This window comes from Prionailurus bengalensis, chromosome X (genome assembly GCF_016509475.1).
Source record: "Prionailurus bengalensis isolate Pbe53 chromosome X, Fcat_Pben_1.1_paternal_pri, whole genome shotgun sequence".
Classification (NCBI taxonomy): Eukaryota; Metazoa; Chordata; class Mammalia; order Carnivora; family Felidae; genus Prionailurus; species Prionailurus bengalensis.
In genome coordinates, this window is record NC_057361.1 from 57,894,622 (window position 1) to 57,917,687 (window position 23,066).

The 23,066-nt window shown below is 39.8% G+C and overlaps 1 protein-coding gene across 2 annotated transcripts in view; it reads left to right on the top strand.

Moving 5' to 3' along the window:
- KIF4A (kinesin family member 4A) overlaps nucleotides 1–23,066 on the top strand; it is a 129,080-nt gene that overhangs the window by 101,635 nt on the left and 4,379 nt on the right. For both annotated transcript variants that reach the window (XM_043571000.1, XM_043571001.1), the window contains 8 exons: nucleotides 9,087–9,242; nucleotides 9,363–9,463; nucleotides 13,803–13,932; nucleotides 15,108–15,278; nucleotides 15,661–15,768; nucleotides 16,787–16,864; nucleotides 17,220–17,318; nucleotides 17,855–18,037. In XM_043571000.1, the coding sequence (XP_043426935.1) occupies nucleotides 9,087–9,242; nucleotides 9,363–9,463; nucleotides 13,803–13,932; nucleotides 15,108–15,278; nucleotides 15,661–15,768; nucleotides 16,787–16,864; nucleotides 17,220–17,318; nucleotides 17,855–18,037 (1,026 nt within the window). The remainder of the gene's footprint in view (nucleotides 1–9,086; nucleotides 9,243–9,362; nucleotides 9,464–13,802; nucleotides 13,933–15,107; nucleotides 15,279–15,660; nucleotides 15,769–16,786; nucleotides 16,865–17,219; nucleotides 17,319–17,854; nucleotides 18,038–23,066) is intronic.

A 23,066-nucleotide genomic window follows, 5' to 3' on the forward strand; every position in this document is an offset into this window, starting at 1 on the left:
CAAATAACTCAATTAGATAATGGGCAAAACACCTGAGCAGATACTTGATGAAAGAAAATATGCAGATGGCAAATAAGCACATGAAAAGATATTCAACAGGGGCACCTAGGTGGCTCAGTTGGTTGAGCATCCAACTCTTGATTTCAGCTCAAGTCATGATCCCAGGGTCCTGGGATTGAGCCCCGTGTCAGACTCCATGCTGAGGATGGAGCCTGCTTAAGATGCTCTCTCTCTCTCTCTCTCTCTCTCTCTCTCTCTCTCTCTCTCTTTCTTTCTCTCTGTCTCCCTCTGACCTTCTCCCCTGCTCACGCTCTCTCTTTCTCTCCCTCTTTCTTTCTAAAATAATAAAAGATATATTTTCAACATCATTAGCCATTAAGGAAAAGCAAATTAAGGCCCAGATAAGATACACTACACACCTATTAGCATGGCTACAATAAAATATAGTGACAATACCAAGTGCTGGCAAGGATACTGGGAAAATAGAATTATCATACATTGTTAGTGGGAATATAAAATGGTATAGCCACTCCGGAAAATGGCTAGTCACTTTCTTATAAAATTAGACATGTATATATATGAGCCAACAATCCCATCCCTGGGCATTTACCCTCTAGAAATGAAAGCTTGCATTCACATGAAAACCTATATGACAGTGTTTAAAGCAGCTATATTTGTATTCACCAAAAACTACAATCCAAATGTCTCTCAACTGGAGAATGTATAAACAAATTAGTATATCCATACAGTGGAACACTACTCAGCAAAAAAAAAAAAAAAAAAGGAATAAACTATTGATACACTTGGGTGGATCATAAGGGCATCATGCTGAGTGAAAAAAGCCAATCTCAAAAGTTCACATACTATAGGATTCCATTTAATGAATATTCTCGAAATGACACAATTTTAGGAATAGAAACAAATCAGTGGTTGCCTGAGGTAAACGAACTTGAAATTGAGACCTTAGGAAAGCCTGCAGACATCTTTGAGGAATATACCAGTAGCTATAGCTGTGTGCAGAAGAAAAAACTCTTTGTTGAGTAATCACATGCTGAACTACTGAAACTTTTACAAGAAACTCTTATGACAGATGCTAACATATTAGCATGTGTGACCAAAATCTTAGAATATCAAGGACTTTCACCAGGAAAATCTTTCAAAACAAGAAGGAAAGATTCCTGAAGGCAGCAGATACTAAATTTTACCCAACTCTGTCACAGTACCTAGCTCATAGCAGGCACTCAGGAAATAGCTGTTTTCAGTAATTTTGAAGTTAAAGAGATCACTAGACTTCTCCCAAACTGCCTTGTCCATAGATATGCTGGATTACTCTATTTGATTTAGGTAAGAAAAGCTAACATTTATGGAGTACTTATTATGTAGTAAGAAGTGTCAAATATTTTTTATATATTAATCATGTAATTCTCAAAACAACCCTATGAGGTATAGGGATGATTATGATCTTCATTTTACAGATGAGAAAAGTGAGTCACAGAGAGACTAAAGGACTTGCTTCCAGGTCCAATCACTAAGAATTGAAGGAGCTACTTGGGGGAATCTACTCCTGAAACCAAGAGCACACTGTATACACTGTGTGTTAGCTAACTTGACAATAAATTATATTTAGAAAAAAAAGAATAGAAGGAGCTACAATGTAATCTGGATCTAGAATTATATTCTCATAATCATTATATAACCTTATTACATACATTCTACGGTCTCTCTCTGATACACTCTTCAGTCACTAGGCCTTTGATTATGTTTAAGTTCATTAAAGATGCGTGAATATAGGAATGTTGAAAATTTTCTTAGATAAGATATAGGGATCTGTATAGTTATGATTCCTTCAGTCAGCAAGCATTTCCTTAATACCAATTCCAGCACTAGTGCCTTTTATTCTCATGACTTATTCATTCCATAACTGGAAGCCTGTATCTCCCACTGCTCTTCACCCATTTTGCCTGTCCTTCCAACCCCCTTCCCTCTGGCAACTCAGTGGTTCATTCACCAGTTTATGATACAACATCTCAAATCATGGTTCACACTGACAAAAAGGAGGGAAGACTGTGCTTGATCCTATCACACGATCAAAGTGTTAAAAGCTGTGGAGTTAGGGGAGAGAAGGGGAAGATGGTGGCAGTGTAGGAGCATCTTAGACACTCCTCATCCCATGAACACAACTAGATAACTATCAAATCATCCTAAATAGACCAGAAATCAACCTTAAGACTGGCAGAACAAACTCCACAACTAAAGGTAGAGAAGAGGCCACATCAAAGAAGGTAGGAAATGCAAAGATGGGACTTGGGAGAAAAAAAGATCATGGCCACTGCAGTGGGGAGGTAGCTGCAGTGTAGAGAAGGGTGAGAGACAGACTAGCACACAGAGCAGCTCAACATGGGGGAAATGAATCCCCATAGCAATTGGTTTGTAAAGCGAGAGGGGCCAAATTTTGTGAGTTCTTACAACCAGTGGAGCTTAAAGCCTGGGGTCTTAAAGGTCAATGGGCTTAGCTCAGATAGACCCTGAAAGGCATTGTACTGCTCTTGGAGAGAAGGAAGGCTAACAATGCCTGGACATTCAGCATTGAAATGGTGATCTGAAGAGCACCTGAGCACACAGTGGAGTGGGTATTTGCTCATTTCGATATTTGCTCATTTGCCCAGAAAGGCAGCGTTCATGGAAAGACCTCTCTGGGAATAAAGAAACTGGCAGACACTATTTCCCTCTGCTATCTCTCAGCATAAACACAAAGGCACCTACAGGAACACAGCACTAACACTTACTACCTAACTTGCTTACACGAAGCTCTGCTCACCCATGTTGTGGTGAAACCCCCCTTCTCAGTCTCGCTCACCTCAGTCCAAGTGTGGCAAGCCCCCTCCCCCAGAAGACTGTCCCAAACCCCAGCTCACACTGTGTCTGCCAACCTGGGAGTTTTGCAGAACCTCAGTTTCAGTGTCAGTGGCAATAGGTCCCATTTTACAAGCAGACCAGAGCATACCTAGTAAACAATTGCCAGATTCAGGCCAGAGACCAAACACTGCCCCCAACAAAGAAAGCCTCTGCAGACAACTGTCAGAAGGATAAAGCAGCCAGGACACAGATGCAGTGCACACAGAGTACACATTGGAGACACTCCCAAAAGCACCAGGCCCTGTAGAAAGGGGACACTACAAGGAACAGACAACAAAACATCTTCATAACACCATTACCTTCAAGAACAGGAGATATAGCTGACTTTTCTAACACAGAGAAATAGGCACAGAGACTTAGACAAAACGAGAAGACAGATAAATTTGTCCCAAATGACAGAATAGGACAAGGCCATGGCTGGAGATCTAAGCAAAACAGACATAAGTAACTTGCTTGATGGAGTATTTAAAGCAATGATCATGGACATACTCACTGGACTTTGGAAAAGAGTGGAAGATATCAGAGAGACCCTTAACACAGAGATAAAAATGAACCAATCAGAGATGAAGTGTGCAACAAACAAGATTAGAAACACACCTGATGCAATGAACAGCAGGCTAGAAGAAGCAGAAAAATGAATTAATGACCTAGAAGACAGAGAAATGAAAAGTAATCAAGCTGAACAAAAAAAGGAAAAAAGAATTATGTAAAACAAGAATAGAAGTAGGGAACTCAATGACTCCATCAAACAATAATCTTCATATTATAGGAGTCCCAGAAGAAGACAAAGAAGAGGGGACAGAAAATTTATTTAAAAAATAGCTGAGAGTTGCCTGGGTGGCTCAGTAGGTAAGTGTCCAACATCAGCTTAGGTCATGATCTCACTGTTGATGAGTTCAAGCCCCGCATCAGGCTCTGTGCTGACAACTCAGAGCCTGGAACCTGCTTCAGATTCTGTGTCTCCATCTCTCTCTGCCCTTCCCCCATTCATGCTGTCTGTCTTTCAAAAAAAATGAATAAACATTAAAAAAATTTTTTTAAAGAAATAGCTGAAAACTTCCCTAATCTGGGGAAGGAAACAGATATCCAGATCTAGGAGGTATAGAAAACCTCCAACAAAATCAACAAAAGGATATCCATACAAAGACATATTGTAATGAAATTGCCAAATACAGTGATAAAGAAAAAATGTTTAAACCAGCAAGACCAAAGAAGACAGTAACATGCAAGGAAAACCCCATAAGGCTAGCAGCCCATTTTTCAGCAAAAATTTTCCAGGCCTGAAAGAGTGCATGATATATTCAAAATGATGAATGGGGGAAATTTGCAGCCAAGAATACTGTATGTAGCAAAGTTATCATTCAGAATAGGAAAGATAAAGAGTTTTACAGAAGAACAAAAACTAAAGGTGTTCATAACCATTAAACCAGACCAGAAAGAAATATTAAAGGGGACCCTTTGTGTGAAATGGAAAGATAAAAAATGACAGTATCAAGGTAGGAAACACAAACACAGTAAAAGTGAATATTTCTGTAAAAAATCAGTCAAGAAACTCACAAAAATATGTAGAATATGACATCATATACCCAAAATGTAGGAGGGAGAGGAGTAAAAAATGAGTTCAAACTTAAAGGACCATCAACTTAATATAAAATTCTATAAGTAGATGTTATATACAAACCTCATGGTAACCACAAATCAAAAACCACTAATAAATATGCAAGGAATAAAGAGAAAGAAATCCAAATGTATCACAAAAAAACCCCAGCAAACCATGCAAGAAGAACAAAAAAAAGATCAGAGAAAATGTTCAATAACAACTATAAAACAAGTAATAAAATGGTAATGCATTCATATCTATCAATAATAACTTTCAATGTAAATGGACTAAATGCTCCAATCAAAAGACACAGGGTGGCTGAATGGATAATTTTTAAAAAGACCCATCTATATGCTGCTTAAAAGAGACCTATTTTAGACCTAAAGACACCTACAGATTGAAAGTGAGGGGATGGAGAAACATCTATCTGGCAAAAAGCCAGAAGAACAATACTTAATATAAAACAAAATAGACTTTAAAACAAAGAATGTTGGGGGCACCTGGGTGGCTCAGTTGGTTAAGCGTCCAACTTCGGCTTAGGTCATGATCTCATGGTTCATGGGTTCGAGCCCCGCGTCAGGTTCTATGCTGACAGCTCAGAGCCTAGAGCCTGCTACGGATTCTGTGTCTCCCTCCCTCTCTCCCCCTCCCCTTCTTGTGCTCGCTCGCTCTCTCTCTCAAAAGGTAAAAAAACATTAAAAAAAATTTAAAAAAACAAAGAATGTTACAAGAGACAAAGAAGGACACTATACAATAATAAAGGGCACAATCCAACAAGACTATATAACAAGTGTAAATATGCACCCAGAACAGGAGCACCCAAATGCATAAAACAGTTAGTAAACGTGAAGGAACAAATCAATAATAGTATAATAACACAAAATAATAATAACACAAAAATAGTATAGGACTTTAATACCCCACTTAACACCAATGGACAGATATCTAAGTAGAAAATAAACAAGGAAAAATGACTCTGAATGACACACTGGAACATGTGAATTTAACAGATATATTCAGAATATTCCATCCTAAAACAGCAGAATACAGTCTTTTCAAGTGCACAGAGAAACGTTTTCCAGAATAGATTACATATGAGGCCACAAAACAAGCCTCAACTCAGCAAATTCAAGAAGATGGAAGTCATACCATGAACCTTTTCTGACCAACGATGCTATGAAACTGGAAGTCAACCACATGAAAATATCTGGAAAGACCACAACTACATGGAGGTTAAATAACATGCTACTAAACAATAAATACATCAACCAGGAAATCAAAGAAGAAATTTAAAAGTACATTGAAACAAATAGAAATGAAAACACAATGTCCAAAACCTTTGGAATACAGCAAAAGTGATTCCAAAAGGGAAGCTTATAGCAATATAAGCCTACCTCAACAAGCAAGAAAAATCCAAGGTAAACAACCTAACCTTATACCTAAAGGAGCTAAAAGAACAACAAACAAAACCTAAAACCACCAGAAGGAAGGAATAATAAAGATTGGAGCAAAAATGAATTATATATAGAAAGTAAAACAACAACAACAACAATAGAATAGATCAATGAAACCAGAAGCTGGTTCTTTGCAAAAAAAAAAAAAATCAATGAAATTGATAAACCTCTCAACTGACTTATCAAGAAAAAGAGAGAAAGGACTAAAATAGAAATCACAAATGAGTGAGGAGAAATAAACAACAACACAGAAATACAAACCATTCTAAGAGCATATTATGAAAACTACATGGCAACAAATTGGACAACCTAGAAAAAAAATGGATAAATTCCTAGAAGTATATGAACTGCCAAAACTGTGCCAGGAAGAAATAGAAAGTGTGAACAGACCACTTACAAGCAAAGAAATTGGATCGGGGGGTGCCTGGTGGCTTAGTCAGTTGGGCATCTGACTTTGGTTTAGGTCATGACCTTGCAGTCTGTGAGTTCAAGCTCCATATCAGACCCTGCGCTGACATCTCAGAGCCTGGAGCCTACTTCAGATTCTGTCTGTATCTCTCTCTGCCCCTCCCCTGCTCTCACTGTGTGTGTCTCTCTCTCAAAAATAAAATAAAAATATTTAAAGAAATTTTTAAAAATTGGATTGGCAATCAAAAACTCCTGGGGGCGGGGGGAGGGTGGCAGAGGAGAGGGGAAAATGGGTGATGGGCATTGAGGCAGGCGCTTGTTGAGATGAGCTCTGGGTGTTGTATGTAAACAGTAAATGACAGGACTCTACCCCCAAAACCAAGAGCACACTGTATACACTGTATGTTAGCCAACTTGACAATAAATTATATTAAAACAAAAAACAAAACTCCCAACAAACAAAATTCTAGGGCCAGATTGCTTCAGAGGCAAATTCTACCAAACATTTAAAGAAGAGTTAATACCTATTCTCAAACCATTGCAAAAATAGAAAAAGGTAAACTTCCAAATTCATCCTATAAGGCCAACATTACCCTGATAACAAAACCAGACAAAGACATCACAAAGAAAAGAGTAACTAAAGACCAGTATCTCTGATGAACATAGATGCAGAGATCCTCAACAAAATACCAGCAACTAGAATCCAACAATATATTAAGAATCATTCACCAAGATCAAGTGAGATTTATTCCTCGGATGCAAGGGTAGTTCAATATTAACAAATCGATCAACATGATATATCACATCAATAAGAGAAAGAGTAAGAACCATATGATGATTTCAATAGATGTAGGAAAAACATTTGTCCAAGTACAATATCCATTCATTATAAAAACCCTTCAACAAAGTAGGTTTAGAGGGTACATATCTCAACATGATAAAAGCCATATATGAAAAACCCACAGCTAATGTCATCCTAAATGGGGAAAAACCGAGAGCTGTTCCCCAAGGTCAGGAACAAGACAAGGATGTTCACTGTCAACACTTCTATTCAAAATAGTACTGGAGGTCCTAGCCACAGCAGTCAGACAACAAAAAGAAATAAAAGGAATCCAAATCAGTTAGGAAGAAGTAAAACTGTCACAATTTGCACATGACATGATACTATATTATAGGAACCCTAAAGACTCCACCAAAAAACTGCTAGAACTGATAAACGAATTCACAACAAAACAAAAGAGCAACCTACTGAATGGGAGAAGATATTTGCAAATGATATATCTGATAAGGGATTAATATCAAAAATATATAAAGAACTTCTACAAGTCAACACCAAAAATCCAAACAATCTGATCACATAATGGACAGAAGACCAGAATAGACATTTTTCCAAAGAAGGCATACAGATGGCCAACAGGTACACTAAAAGATGCTCAACATCACACTAATCATCAGAGAAATGAAAGCCACAACGAGATATCACCTTACACCTGTCAGAATGGCTAAAACCAGAAAGACAAAAAATAACACGTGTTTGCAAGGATGTGGAGAAAAAGGAACCCTCATGCATTGTTGGTGGGAATGTAGATTGGTATAGCCACTGTGGAAAACAGTATGGAGGTTCCTGAAATTAAAAAATAGAAATACCATATGATCCAGTAATTCTGCTACTGGGTATTTACCCAAAGAAAATGAAAACACTGATTTGAAGATATTTGCACCCCATGTTTATGGCAGTGTTATTTACAATAGCCAAGATGTGGAAGCAACCCAAGTGTCCATTGATAGATGAATGGGTAAGGAAGATGTCATACACACACACACACACACACACACACACACACACAATGGAATATTACACAGCCATAAAAAAGGTGAGATCTTGCCATTTGCAACAACATGGATGAACCTAATACCTCTAGGGTATTATGCTAAGTGAAATAAGGCAGATCAAGAATGACAATTACCATATGATTTCACTCATATGGAATCTAAAAAAACAAAATAAATAAACAAACAAAAAGCAGATCTATAAAAACAGAAAACAAACTGAAGGTTGCCAGAGGGAAGAGGGATGGAGGGATGGGCAGAATGGGTGAAGGGGAGTGGGAGGTACAGGCTTCCAGTTATGGGATGAAGTCATGGGAATAAAAGGAACAGCATCAATATAGTCAGTGATATTGTAATAGTGTTGTATGGTGACAGATGGTAGCTATACTTGTGGTGAGCATAGCATAACATATAAAGATACTGAATCACTATGTTGTACATAGGAAACGAATGTAAAATTATGTGTCAACTAAAAAATTTTTAAAACAAGAATGGGTATCTTTATTAAAATCAACAGATGATCAAAATATACTTCAATTCTTTATCAGATGATCAAAATATACTTCAATTCCTTATCAGGACTAGTTAAGGACAAAAGTTAAGGAGAAAATGGAGAAGGCAAAGACGATGTATAAAAATACTAGGATATCTAGAGAAAGATTTTCTGCAGAAAGCCTCTTTCTTGTGACCTTCTGGGAGATTTCTGTTTAAGGCTCTTGGAGAGCTATTACAATTTTTGGTGAGTGTGGGCATGAATGGAAATCTCACTTCTACTTATGTGGGCTCTGTTCTGAGTGAAATTTAAGCCTGGAGCTGAATCTAGCCCATGGGCCAGTGATTCCTCATTCCTAACCCAACATCACTAATTTCTCTTCTAGAATTGGCTTGGAAATGAAGTTGAGGTTATGGTCAGTACTGAGGAAGCCAAACGCCATCTAAATGACCTTCTTGAAGATAGGAAGATCCTGGCTCAGGATGTGGCTCAACTCAAAGAAAAAAAGGAATCTGGGGAGAATCCACCTCCAAAACTCCGGGTAAGTGCCCTTATGGAAATACATGATCAATAATCAGACTGCACTCCCCAGAAACCCTCACAGCTTTGGAGGGTTACTTTCCTTTTAGCACTTCACCCTCATTCCCACTGTTCTTTACAGAGGCGTACATTCTCGCTTGCTGAACTGCGTGGTCAAGTTTCTGAGTCCGAGGATTCCATTACAAAGAAAATTGAAAGCCTAGAGACTGAAATGGAACTCAGGTAATGGGACTGTCTTTAAGGCATTGTAATTTATAAAAATTAATGCCTGGAATCAAAAGAGAACCTATCAATCCAGTGATTCAAAAGCTTGTTTTTCAAAGGCTTTCTGATGGTAGAGAAATGAGAGAACATAGCAATTCTTTTGAACCACACACTTCACTAGACATGTTGGGTACATTTTCTCATTCCCTCCCTATGAGGTATTATTACATTTTATGTGGTATTATTCATTTGACTTTAACGATTAAACAGGGGCACCTGGGTGGCTCAGTCAGTTAACGTCCAACTCTGGATTTTGGCTCAGGTCATGATCCCAGGGTTGTGGGATCAAGCCCTGCATTGGGCTCCTTGCTGAGCATGGAGCCTGGGATTCTCTCTCTTTCCCATGGCCCCCACCTGCGTGCTCTCTTGCGCTCTCTCTGTCTCTCAAATAAAATTTAAATAAAGATCTAAACAGAAGTTCAGAAATCTTAAGAAATGTGCTAAAGGTTATACAGAGTCGGGATTCGAAACCTGGTCTAATTCCAAAACACATGCTCTTTATGATGCACCACATCTTAGTATCTCTGAAATGCAGAACTGGCTAAAAACAAAATTTTAGAGGAAGTCAAGAACTGATACTAAAAGAGCTACAGTACAAAAGGAAGAGAAGTTTAGATATCATCAGCAAAGTAGATATATAAGGAAAGTTATCATAAGCATTAAATTACATTAGTAAATAAAGTACATAACACAGTACTTGGCATATTAGAAGTGCTCAGTGAACGTTCTCTTTTTCTCCTTTTCTGGCTCTAATACCATAACTTATGCTGCTCTAGTTACTATTACTATCTTTTAAGTATCTATGATATCTAGAAGGAATCAAACTTTGACAGAGATTTTAGAATGTCTTACGATAATAGAATTGTATTGCCCAGAAGACCTTAAAGATCATTTAATTTGTTTTTAGCAACACACACTAGCTGTTTATCTTTGGATACATCTATAAATCACTCAACATTTGAGTGTCTGCTTTGTGTTGCACTGGATGTATGCAGTTGGGATATATAGAAAGTAGGTGGCATTCCTTGCTCTGAAGTAGAAATAGTATAATGATATAGTGGTGTGTTGGAATCATTTGTTAAAATTTCAGGACTGTTGTAAACCATTGATAGCTTGCCACACATTTATGCTACAGAAACTAGCAAAAGCTACAAATTAGGTCTGGTTTTTTAAGTGTTGGTTGTTAAACATTTACCTGCACACCACTGTGCATAATTAAATGATTAAATGTTAAACAGGTACCAAGTAGAGAGTAATGAAACAGAGGTGAGTTTATCCAAGGGGATTTTCCTAAAGTTGATGAGACATAAACTAAATTTTAAAAGACCTAAGGGACAAGAATTATCAGAGGAGACAGGAAAGGCCATATGACCAACTGACAGTTCTGAAGTGTTCTAGCTCACCTCTTCCAAGAAGCCTTCCCTGACTCTTCATCTCCCATTAATCCTCCTCTTCTCTAAACTCCTTCAGAACTTACAGTACACAATCATATGGTACAACAGATGTGTCATCTTTATATTTGTTAATTTTTTACATTTATTAGTCTTGTTGATATAAATTGATCATAAGCTTGTTGAAGGAAAGGACTATATATTACACCAGAGTTCTCAAAGCGTGGCCCACAAACCCCTAGGGGTCTCTGAGCAATCAGAACTATTTTCATAATAATATTATGACATTTGCCATTTTTACCATATTGACATTTGCCATGACCGTGCAAAGCAACAGTGGACAAAAGTGCTCAGACCTTAGCTTGAATTAGAGCAGTGGCACCAATCTGTACTAGCGGTCACCACCACACACTCTCAGCTTTTATTTTTAAGTCAGTTTTACTTAAGACTGGCTTTGATAGGGGCACCTGGCTGGCTCAATCGGTAGAATATGATACTCTTGATCCTGGGGTCATGAGTTCAAGCCCCACATTTTTTTTAAGTAGTAAAAAAAAAAAGAATGGCTTTGTTAAAGCAGTAAAAATTGTTAATTTCATTAAATCTCAACCCTTGAGTTCAAATCTATTTAGTATTCTGCATGACAGAACGGGAAGAACACAGACTACTTGTGCTCTGTGCTAAAGTCTGAGAGTTGTCTGGAGGAAAAGCACTTGTACGATTGTTTTTCCATGGAACATTAGTTGTCTTTGAAAGAATGACTGACAAACTATGGTTATTCAGACTTCAGTACTTGGCAGACACTTTGCTGAAAAGTGAACAGAGTGAGCCCGTCGCTTCAAGGAAAACAACTGGCAGTGTTTATCACCAAAGTTAGAATTTGAGCTTTCAAGCAAAACTTAGAACTTCGGAAAATTTTTGTCTGCCACTATTGAGCTTGACAGTTTTTCATAATTTTTCTGATGAGACCAGTAGTGATGTTAACAATTTTTTATTTTTTTATATTACATCATGAAATGTGTTCGCATTTGGAGACTTTGCATCACTCAACATTCTCCAGATGATGTTACAGAAGCCTGTAAGGGTAAAAGAACCATTGAGATTGCAAGATAGACCGATGGATTTTAACATAAGGGAGTAAGAAAAGTTTACTAGTAATGGTTTCCAATTCCACATTTCAACTTTAGGGAACTACCACTTGCAGGGTTTTAGTATAATCACAAAGAAGAGTATCTATCCACAATTACCTGAATAGGCTATTAAAATGCTCCTCCTTTGTCCAACTACATATCTATGAGAGGCCAGATTAAAGACAATTAATAAAGATGTTAATTTCAACCAGAACACATCACAAAAGACTGGTTGCAGAGGGAGATGTGAGAATCCAGCTGTCTTCTATGAAGCCAGATATTACAGAGATTTGTAAAAATGTAAAACAATCCCACTCTTCTCACCAAATTATTTTTTGTTTTAGAAAATATATTTTTCATAAAATATATTACAATGGCTTTTTGTTATCTTAAGTGAATTAATAAATACTTAATTTTTTCTCATTTTTACTTTCAATACTGTAAATACCTATAGGTATAATGTATATAAACAGAGTTTCTCAGAGGTCCTCAGTCATTCTTAAGAGTGTAGAGGGGTCCTGGGGCACCTGGGTGGTTAAGTCAGTTGGGCATTTGACTTCAACTCAGGTCATGATCTCACAGCTCATGGGTTCGAGCTCCACATCGGGCTGTGTACTGACAGCTCAGAGCCTGGAGCCCGCTTTGGACTCTGTCCCCATCTCTCTGTGCCCCTCTCCTGCTCGTGCTCTGTCTCTCTCTCTCTCTCTCTCTCTGTCTCTCTCTCTCTCTCTCAAAAATAAATACTTAAAAAAAAAGAGTGTAGAGGGGTCCTGAAACTCCAAGATTTGAGAACTGCCGCCTTAGATTATTTTGGTACCCATCTTTTATAGTACCTTACAGAGCAGCACGTCACACATATGCTGGTATACTACCTCTCACCAGACACATAGCAAATTTGAGAAGGAAGCTATTAACGAAACTGCATTATTGTGTAAACCTTGGTCTCAGGCCATACCTGATCTGAAAGTATCTGTAAGTTATAATCAGGGTCAATGGTATCCAGTCTTCTTAGAAACTTCTCAGTCCTGTGCCAGGCACTTCAAGGTAACCTCTCACAACATTAGCCATATGTATCAATTTGGTATTCGGTCCCAGCAAAGAACATTTACCTGCTTGTTCTTTTGAGATTTTGTTTTTCCTTGAGGTCTCCAACATGACTCTTACTCTTGCATGGTTGAGCCACTATATCACAGTCTGAACTTAAACGGCCTCAAGACAAAGTCACATTACAGTCAGTGCACTACAACAAAAGCCCTACTGATACAAATATTTCCAAATCCCACTATATGACCCATTTATTTCGACCTGTATTTAATGAAATAAAACCAAGATAGTCTCTTGGATTCCCTTTGCATCAAGAATGGAGATACTGTATAAAATCCTAACCAGATGACTCAATCATTATTTAAAAGATATTTAACTGAGGGGCGCCTCAGTGGCTCAGTCAGCTAAACGTCCGACTTTAGCTCAGGTCATGCATGATCTCGACTTTAGCTCAGGTTCGTGCCTCGCATTGGGCTCTGTGCTGACAGCTCAGAGCCTGGAGCCTGCTTCAGATTCTATGTCCCTGTCTCTCTTTGCCTCTGCCCCACTTGTGCTCGCTCTCTCTCTCTCGCTCTCTCTCTCAAAAATAAACAAACATTTTAAAAAATAAGAAAAAAAAGGTATTTAACTGGTACCTCCATCCATAAAACTATTTGAAGTTTCTCCATAGAGCTCTTCCCCTCTCCTTGGTGTTAGGGATACTAGCAATGAGTCTCACTGTTTCTTTCCCTGAAGGAGTGCTCAGATTGCTGACCTACAGCAGAAGTTGCTGGATGCAGAAAGTGAAGACAGGCCAAAACACCGCTGGGAGAGTATCACTACCATTCTGGAAGCCAAGTGTGCCCTGAAATATTTAATTGGAGAGGTAAGCATCACTCTTCCCTACCAAGAATTAGGGGTCTGTCTTGGTAGGTTGAAATAAGATGTTATCTTGGAATACTGTCATAGTGCTATTGCCACTTTTCATGCTGGAAACTGCAATGACACTAGCATTAGAGAAACCGTTTTATGGGTAAAGGCTGGTGTGGACAAGTACAAGCCATTCACTTAGAAAAATATAGGACTTACAAACTGATACCTGTCATGCCTGACGCGTAGAAAGTACTCATTAAACATCTGCTATTATTATTGGGAAAATATCAGGATGCCATAGTAGGCCACTCATTAAACATAAGCTCTTATACTTACTGCTTTTTGAAACACCTATGACATGTATATTCAAAAAGTTTAAGATACAATCTAGAAAAGAGGAAACCTAATCATCTTTTCACATGTAAAGATGAATCCATCTTAAGGAAAATCCATCCTCACTGACCCTAAAATAATGTGTCATCTTACATTGCCACAAGAGGGACTGAAGTTGATCAACTCTGGTGACTGAGGCATTTTCACTTTGAGACAAGCATACAAACTCCAACTCTGGAAGTTTGAGCAATGTTATCCTTTATACATTTTTTTATTGGGTTACCATATTTGCCCTACCAAGGCAATCCTGTTTAGTCTTATGAACAGTGGTATTTATGACATTCACAGTGTGGGCCAGCAGAGACTATAAAACTAGGCCAGCAAAGGATGTCACTCTAGCCTGAAGAGCCAGATCAACAGTCCCAGCTAATGTGTCTACTAGTTCCAACATGTGAACACAGACATTCTGAGATGGGCCATAATTGGCAATAAGGGTGTGTCCTATGGGTTTCTCTTTAAGACGAAGGAAGAAAATCTTAAATATCAGAACTTGCAGTTGTCAGATACTGTTTGTGTTCAGTTTATTCTCGCCTGGAGACAGAGCAAGAGATTAAATGACCTCAGAAGTGGCTTCTAACTCTAAGAGATCTATCTCAACAGAAATATGGGCTCTTGGCCTGGGTAGCGTTGTTACTATTCGGTGGGAGATTCCATATGGCATAGAAAAAGAAGAATGGACTTGGACATGGAGGAACTCTTCTCAGTCCATTTCAGGAAAGCTGACATTTTCCTGCCTAATGAATGGGGAAAGGTGGCCATTCTCCAAATAAACTGATCTTCTTTTATCCCTTCCAGCTGGTCTCCTCCAAAATACAGGTCAGCAAGCTTGAAAGCAGCCTGAAACAGAACAAGGCCAGCTGTGCTGACATGCAGAAGATGCTGTTTGAGGAACGAAATCATTTTGCTGAAATAGAGACAGAGTTACAGGCAGAGCTGGTCAGAGTGGAGCAACAGCACCAAGAGAAGGTAAACTCTGGCAAGCCAAGAAGCTATACTGAGAAACAAAGGGTCATTGCTTTTTGTTATTAGTTTTAAAAAGATAGTGGGGAGAAAAATTTTTTTAATAAAAAGATAGTAGGGGGGATATGAAGTTCCCTTCAAAAGACCCTGTAGTCTTTTCCAAGTTTTTCAAGCGAGGAACTTGAGAGAAATTACTTGTCGAAGTGTACACATACAGTGGCTCTTAGCCTCCAGCGTTAAGACTGAGAGTAACATTGTGGCCGTGCTTACTACTTCAGGCCATGAGAACAAAATGCAACCCGTACTTCTAAATCAGAGGAGTCATCTGGGTCCCTGCTTGAACTAAGCCGGAATTCCTTTTTCCTCTTTCTTACTCCTTTGTCCCTAGGTGCTATACCTGCTCAGCCAACTGCAGCAAAGCCAAATGGCAGAGAAGCAGCTAGAGGAGTCGGTCAGTGAAAAGGAACAACAGCTGCTGAGCACACTGAAGTGTCAGGTATGATAACGAGGCAAAGGTCTCCAGAGGTGGGATCCACAAGCCTGGCTGAGAATCCTGTCTGATTTACACCATTGTACTTTCAGCAGAGAGTAACCACTGAAAAGAGATTTATCCTAGTAACCTCTGCGGCCTTTTGGCCCTATTTGATCAATTTAGAGGTATTTAGAATGTAACCACACATAGAATAACCTCCTTCGCGGTACAGAAATGACGGTACATACTCCATACCAGACTTTGAGGCCTCCTGGTTCTTTGCCTCAGCCCTGAGCCCTAAAAGAGTTGAGAAAGTTCAATCATCCCACAGAATCCTAGGGGCATTCAGCTGTCTCTTCCTGAGCTTGTTTTGAGCTGAGACCTGACATGTTTGTAAAGTGCCTGAGGTCTGAATCTCTTCCAGAGGCTGGGAACACCACACCCTTTAGTAGCATGTTGGAGCACTATTTTATCCAACTTAGAATCTTTCTTTTTTTTCCCTGAACCACCAGTCTCGAGAGTTTCCTTGGCACCTCCCATCGAAGACATAACCAAACTAGTTAAGGTCGTATGCACGAATCATGAATCTAGTTGTCTTAAGTGCCAGGAAGTTTAAGTAGGCTTATGAGAGTAGCAAATAAAATGCCTAGCCTGTGTTTAGAACGGTGAACAAAAGCATCTGTCGACTTGAAAGAAACAAAGCTAACTGTCCATTTTGGTCTCTTAATCAGCATCCTGATGTGAATGAATAAGGGATGCAAGGCTAGAAAACAGAAAAGAATAAGGAAAGCATTTAGGGCAGAGCACATGGTTCCTGTGAGTGTGGTCAGGACGACTTGGGAGTGTTGGAATAGAAGTGGCATTCAGGACACCTAGGAACTGGTGGGAATCAGGCATTTTTCTGGGTGCCAATGCCTGCTGTGCAAAAACCATCTGCTGCCAGCGACTTGGCAGCAGTATGTTTTCATCTATGTGAGTTGTTTGGTAACCCACATGTAGTGCCCAAAATAACCCCACCTATCACTGCACTATCTGGAAATAGGATGAAGAACTTGAGAAGATGCGAGAAGTGTGTGAGCAAAATCAGCAGCTTCTCCGAGAGAATGAAATCATCAAGCAGGTAACACAGCTTCCCACCCACTTTAATAAGCCCTGGGAGACCTATTGTAATTGAGGTCAGCTCTTGGGAGCAGCCCCGAGTATGATGAGTTGGCTCTATTTTTGAGGTCTGTGTCAAGTTTCCATGTAATACAGTCATGTGCATTTCAAAATGGTATAAACACACATTTTTTAATCTGCTCTTTTCTGAATCTAATGCCGATCTTCTAAAGTGAGTCCTTCAACCTACTTTACTATTAACTTGCCTCACTTTACTATGGTTTAAATTAAGCTATCTTAGGAGTCTTTATGTTTTAGCCATTAACATTCCTAGTGGCTGCCCTGCAGCATACACTATGTGTTTTCTTCCCGAACAGAAACTGACCCTCCTCCAAGTAGCCAGCAGGCAGAAACCTCATCTTCCTAAAGATACCCTTCTATCTCCAGACTCTTCTTTTGAATATATCCCACCTAAGGTAAACTGCTCAGTGCCGGTAATACCTGCACATGGCCACGGTTGGGGGTGAGTGTGCTAATTAAGTTCATCTTTTAGAAGAGGTTGAGAGTTAAAAAGCCCAAATTCCAGCATCTCAATTTTCCTTGGAGTCCCAAACAAAACTACAGTACAATCTCGAGGAAAATAGGCATTCTCCCTCCCCAGAAGGCTGACTTTGGGCCATTTACAGGCATTATGTAACACAACTGAGGAGAAACAGGAGAAAAGAGCGGTGTTCAGCTGTCCATCCAGAGATACTTATCTCATCATATCATGAGTCTCTTTCTTCCCTCAGACTGCTCAGCCTCTATCCCTTCAGTTTCTATCCCTTCAAAGACTCTGCAAGGCCAAAGGCTAAAGCAGAATTTCTTCTGATTGGTAAAGCCAAGGGCATATATTTGAGGGAGTCTGAAAGCTCAGCTCTGAGAATATAGCTGGCAGTGGCTACTGGGAAGATATGATCTACATGTACTTTTTAAATTTTATTAAATAATTATTCCAAACCTTTTTTCTTAGCCCAAACCTTCTCGTTTTAAAGAAAAATTCCTGGAGCAAAGCATGGATATCGAGGATCTAAAATATTATTCAGAGCATTCCGTGAATGAGCCTGAGGACAGTGCTGGTGACGATGATGATGGAGATGATGAGGAATGGAAGCCAACAAAACTAGTTAAGGTGTCCAAGAAGAACATCCAAGGGGTAGGAGGCAGCTCTCATCTCTGTCAGGGGTCCTAGTCATTAGTCTCTACTGCCAGTGGGAAGGTGCTGGCCCCATACCCTGCCCCTGAGCCCCTGAATCCCGTTCGAAGGCATTTGGCTCCGTGAGGAGTCCTTGTCAGGCCAGCTCTATATGGAACCTGGGGCTGGCAGAGAAGGTTGCCTGAGTGCACAAGATGGCTGTTTTCATATTTTCAGGTTCTCACTAAGTCTGAATGGGTAGTAGTGTTCCATACCATTTCATTGAGGCTGATTGAGGGATCATAATAATCCTTCATATTTTTATTACAGTTTAGAAGCCATTCTCATATATGTTCTCCCTTTTTATCATCACAAATAAAATCCAGTGAGGTATTTATTATTTGCATCTTACAGATAGATTTGAGACCCACAGGAGTGAAATGACCTTGCCTAAGGTCATAAAACCAAATGACAGGATTTGAAACCAAATATTCCGACTCCAAATCCAGTCAGTTTCTACCATATCATGGTCATACCAGTAACAGTTGCAGACCAGAAGCTAAGTAGGAACTTCATCTTCCTTGTCTACTAGAGTGATTGTGTTCCCTAGGCTGAGGGCCAATAGGAATTACAGAAAGGGCTAATAATTAAGCTCAAACACACCAAGTTAAGGTCAGTTAGAAACAATTTGACTTTGAGGCATGCTTATTTACTTCCACAATGATAGTCCTACATAATTATCAAACCTACATGTTTCATGTTGTGAAATATTAACTTCCCAGGCACTGTAGTTCACCACTACCCCAGATGTGCCCTGTAGCCACATTCCACTTAAAGAGAACAGTTCGCAAATTAACTCTAGCCAGCTTCCTGGAAGGTTACTTGATTTCATCAGCTGATTGAGTCCCACAAAGGGAACTGAGCCTTAGAAAGCCACAACACCAGAGAGAAGCAAGTCATGAGGAATAGACTATCTATTAAGTCATTTGGGAAGAGTCATCAAGAATGCAACATGTCATGTGCTCTTAGTGGGACTAAGAGCTCATCCTTAGCCTCAGAGAGCTCATAATCTAATGGGAAAACAAGGCAAAGAAATAGAAGCATACCATAGAACCTGAGCCTATTCATCTCAGGGAGATGGACTGAGGGATTTTTTAAAATAAAGTTTATGTATTTATTTTGAGAGAGAGCACATGTGTGAGCAGGGGAGGGGAAGAGAGAAAGGGAGAGAGAGGGAAACCCAATCCCAAGCAGGCTCCGTGCTTTTAGCAGGACAGCTGACACGAACCGTGAGACCATGACCTGAGCCAATATCAAGAGTCCTATGCTTAACCGACTAAGTCACCCAGGCACCCCCTAAGAGTGACTATAAAGCCAAATTAAGTAGATACCACTTAGGAAGATACCATGAAAGAGATGACTATTGTTGCAGTATAAGACAGAAAGGGAGGGGCGCCTGGGTGGCTCAGTCAGTTGAACGTCTGACTTCAGCTCAGGTCATGATCTCACACTCCATGAGTTCAAGCCCCGCGTCAGGCTCTGTGCTGACAGCTCAGAGCCTGGAGCCTGCTACAGATTCTGTGTCTCCCTCTCTTTCTCTGCCTCTCCCCTACTCATGCTCTGTCTCTCTCTGTCTCAAAAATAAATAAAAACATTAAAAAATTTAAAAAAAGACAGGGAAACACAGTCTTGGAACCAAATTGAGAGCCCATTTCTGACACAATGAATAGCATATTGGAAAGACTCAGTTATAGAGGGACAGGGGGTTGGGACACTTACAGAAAATGGGGCAGAATATGTCTGACTTTTCACTCACTTATTCAACAGTTTTTGGACTCTACTATGACTGAAGTGGCTGAATGAGCTGAATGTAGACACAAGGGTCAGCTAAGTAAGAGGAAGCAGAGTTGAGAAGTATACACAGAAACAAATGGTAGAGGACCTAAAACCCCTGGGAAGGCATTTCCAGATGTGAAGCAAATGTGTGTATATTTGTGCTGTAGACAAGTTTATGTATTATGGCACTGTGGCTCCAAGCGTAAAAGGGAAATATAGAAGTCTGGTAAAAATTGCAAGTCAGTGTTTGCTATCAGTGATAAATTCTATGTCTAAAACAGTGAGAGACTATTCTTTTCTAGGCTTTTCTCCTGATTTTGTAACTTGAGAAAATATAACTGGGCATTAAGGGGAAGGAGTTGGCATACAATCTAGTTTCTCCCTTTTGGCAACCTCAAAGTACGTGGATGCTATGACTGCTCTCTGATCAGATGTGTAGACACATTAGTTACAGACCTTGATGCTTTGCATGAAGGCCGTCATATTTATTGTTCCTACCCAGCTGAAATGGCCTGGTGTTATAGCACTAGATTGCTTCAAAGGAGACTGCAGCAGGTACCAAACTAAGGACTCGTCTAGAGCTAATGCTGAAAAAGTAGGCTTCCTCACTCAGCCATGTTTCCTATATGTACTAAGGAGATGCTGAGGGATAGGCCATGTGCTATAGTAAAAATAATAGGTTCAAAGCCAGGTAGACATGGGTTCTAGTCTTTAGTTTGCCACTGGCTAATTGAATGACCTAAAACAGGTCACTTAATCTCCCTAGGCTTCAGATTCCTTATCTATGCAATGAAGGGATTAGACTACAGTAGATGATGTATAAGGTCCCTTCCAGCACTAATATCCTGAGTCAAAGTAACAAAGTTGTATAAATATGGTTTTTTGGGGTTTTTTTTGTTTGTTTTTGTTTTTGGTTTTGTTTTTTAATTTTTTTTTCAACATTTATTTATTTTTGGGACAGAGAGAGACAGAGCATGAACGGGGGAGGGGCAGAGAAAGAGGGAGACACAGAATCGGAAACTGGCTCCAGGCTCTGAGCCATCAGCCCAGAGCCTGACGCGGGGCTCGAACTCCCGGACCGCGAGATCGTGACCTGGCTGAAGTCGGACGCTTAACCGACTGCGCCACCCAGGCACACCTAAATATGGTTTTTTTAATTAATTAATTAATTAATGAGTTTTAGTAATACTACCTTTATATGGTGTTTTATGGTATCTGAGAAGTTAAAAGAAGGAATATATGCAAAAACACCTTGTGAAGAATCAAATATCATGCAGGTATTATTAGTAAAGCACCATAAGCGGGGCACCTGGGTGGCTCAGTTGGCTAAGCGTCCGACTTCAGCCAGGTCACGATCTCGCGGTCTGTGAGTTCGAGCCCCGCGTCAGGCTCTGGGCTGATGGCTCGGAGCCTGGAGCCTGTTTCCGATTCTGTGTCTCCCTCTCTCTCTGCCCCTCCCCCATTCATGCTCTGTCTCTCTCTGTCCCAAAAATAAATAAACGTTGAAAAAAAATTTTAAAAAAAAAAGGGAACAGCAAATGCAGGAAAAAGCCTCAGACAGGAATGAGTTTGGTTTACCAAGGAACAGCTGAAAAGGCCAGGGTAGCTGGAGAGTATTGAGAAGTGGGAGAGCATAATACAAGGTCAGGCCAGAGTAGTTAGGGGCCAGATCATGGAGGGCCTTGTCAATGGTGGGAAGATTTAGATTGTGTTTATGTAGCAGGATATATGTGGTAACATGATTTTGTAATAGGAAATACTTTCTTTGAAAACAATCTTAATGTCTACCATTAGGGGGCTGGTTAAGTAAGTCGACATTTTCACATGACAAAATACTATATACAGCTATTAAATATCAAAAATCACGCTTTTGATTTTCACATTTTATAAAGAGATATATAGTAAGATCATCAGGAAAAAAAGATATTATAATGGTTTATTTTACCTTCACAACTACAGAACAGTGGTGATGGTTGTCATATGAAAGAGACATAAGGACTTGAATTTAACTGTAAACTCAGTTTGGATTCACAAAGATCTGACAAAAGAAAGAAAGCTACTGTGATTTTTTTTTTTAGACCTCATTAACAAGACTGTTGGATCCGTATTAAGGGAGTTGTTTGTGTCAATCTACCTCACAACGGCCACACCACATTTAGAAAGTTATGCTCAGGGCACTGGGGTGGCTCAGTCACTTAGGCGTCAGACTTCAGCTCAGGTCATGATCTCACAGTTCATTAATTCGAGTCCTGCATCAGGCTCTGTGCTGACAGCCTGGAGCCTGCTTCAGATTCTGTGTCTCCCTCTCTTTCTGCCCCTCCCCCACTCATGCTCTGTCTCCCAAAAATAAAATAAACATTAGAAAATTTAAAAAAAAAGAAAGTTATGCTCATGTCTGGATGTCACAATTAAGGATGAACTTGGACAAATTGGCATATAGCCACGGTGGTGAGGATTCTTGGAAACAATGTCATGTGGTGAATCATTGAGGAAACTAGGTCCATTTAGCTTTGAGAGGATCTGAACAGAGGGGGACTGGAGAGTGGAAATTATATTCAGGATAAGAACAAGAATGCTGTGAAAGTGGAGTTAAACTGATCCCTTATCATTCCACATGGCAGAATTGGATCCTCTGGTCAGAAGTTACATAGAAACTATCCTCATCTCAGGATAAATAGAGCTTCAGATAATTAGACCAGGGACATGAGAGAAGGGCTTCAAATCAGGCTCTAGATGGTTGCTGAGGTCTCTTCTGACTCCAGTCTGTCATTCTGTGAGCTCTGCCACCTATGTCTCTTCCAAGCCAAACTATCCTTCCTTCCTTCCTTCCACCATTTCTCTTATAACATAGCTTCCTATAATGCTAGTCACCTGCCTCTTTTTTTGCTTAATGTCCTCTTTATTAAACACATACCCACACGGAACTCCTGAATATGTCCACAAGGAAACATACTTACTGATTAAATGGGTTTAATACACAGAAAGCACTTATAACAGTGCTTGGCATACATTAATGCCAGCTATTACTATTGCAGCCTGGTTGGTAAGTGTGCTCATGGCACGATGAAGAGTGTGACTACATCATGGTGTGTTTGTAGAATGAAAATGAATGGAACTGGGGACGCCTGGTAGCTCAGTCAGTTGAGCGTCCAACTTCGGCTTAGGTCGTGATCTCACGGCTCATGAGTTCAAGCCCCACGTAGGGCTCTGTGCT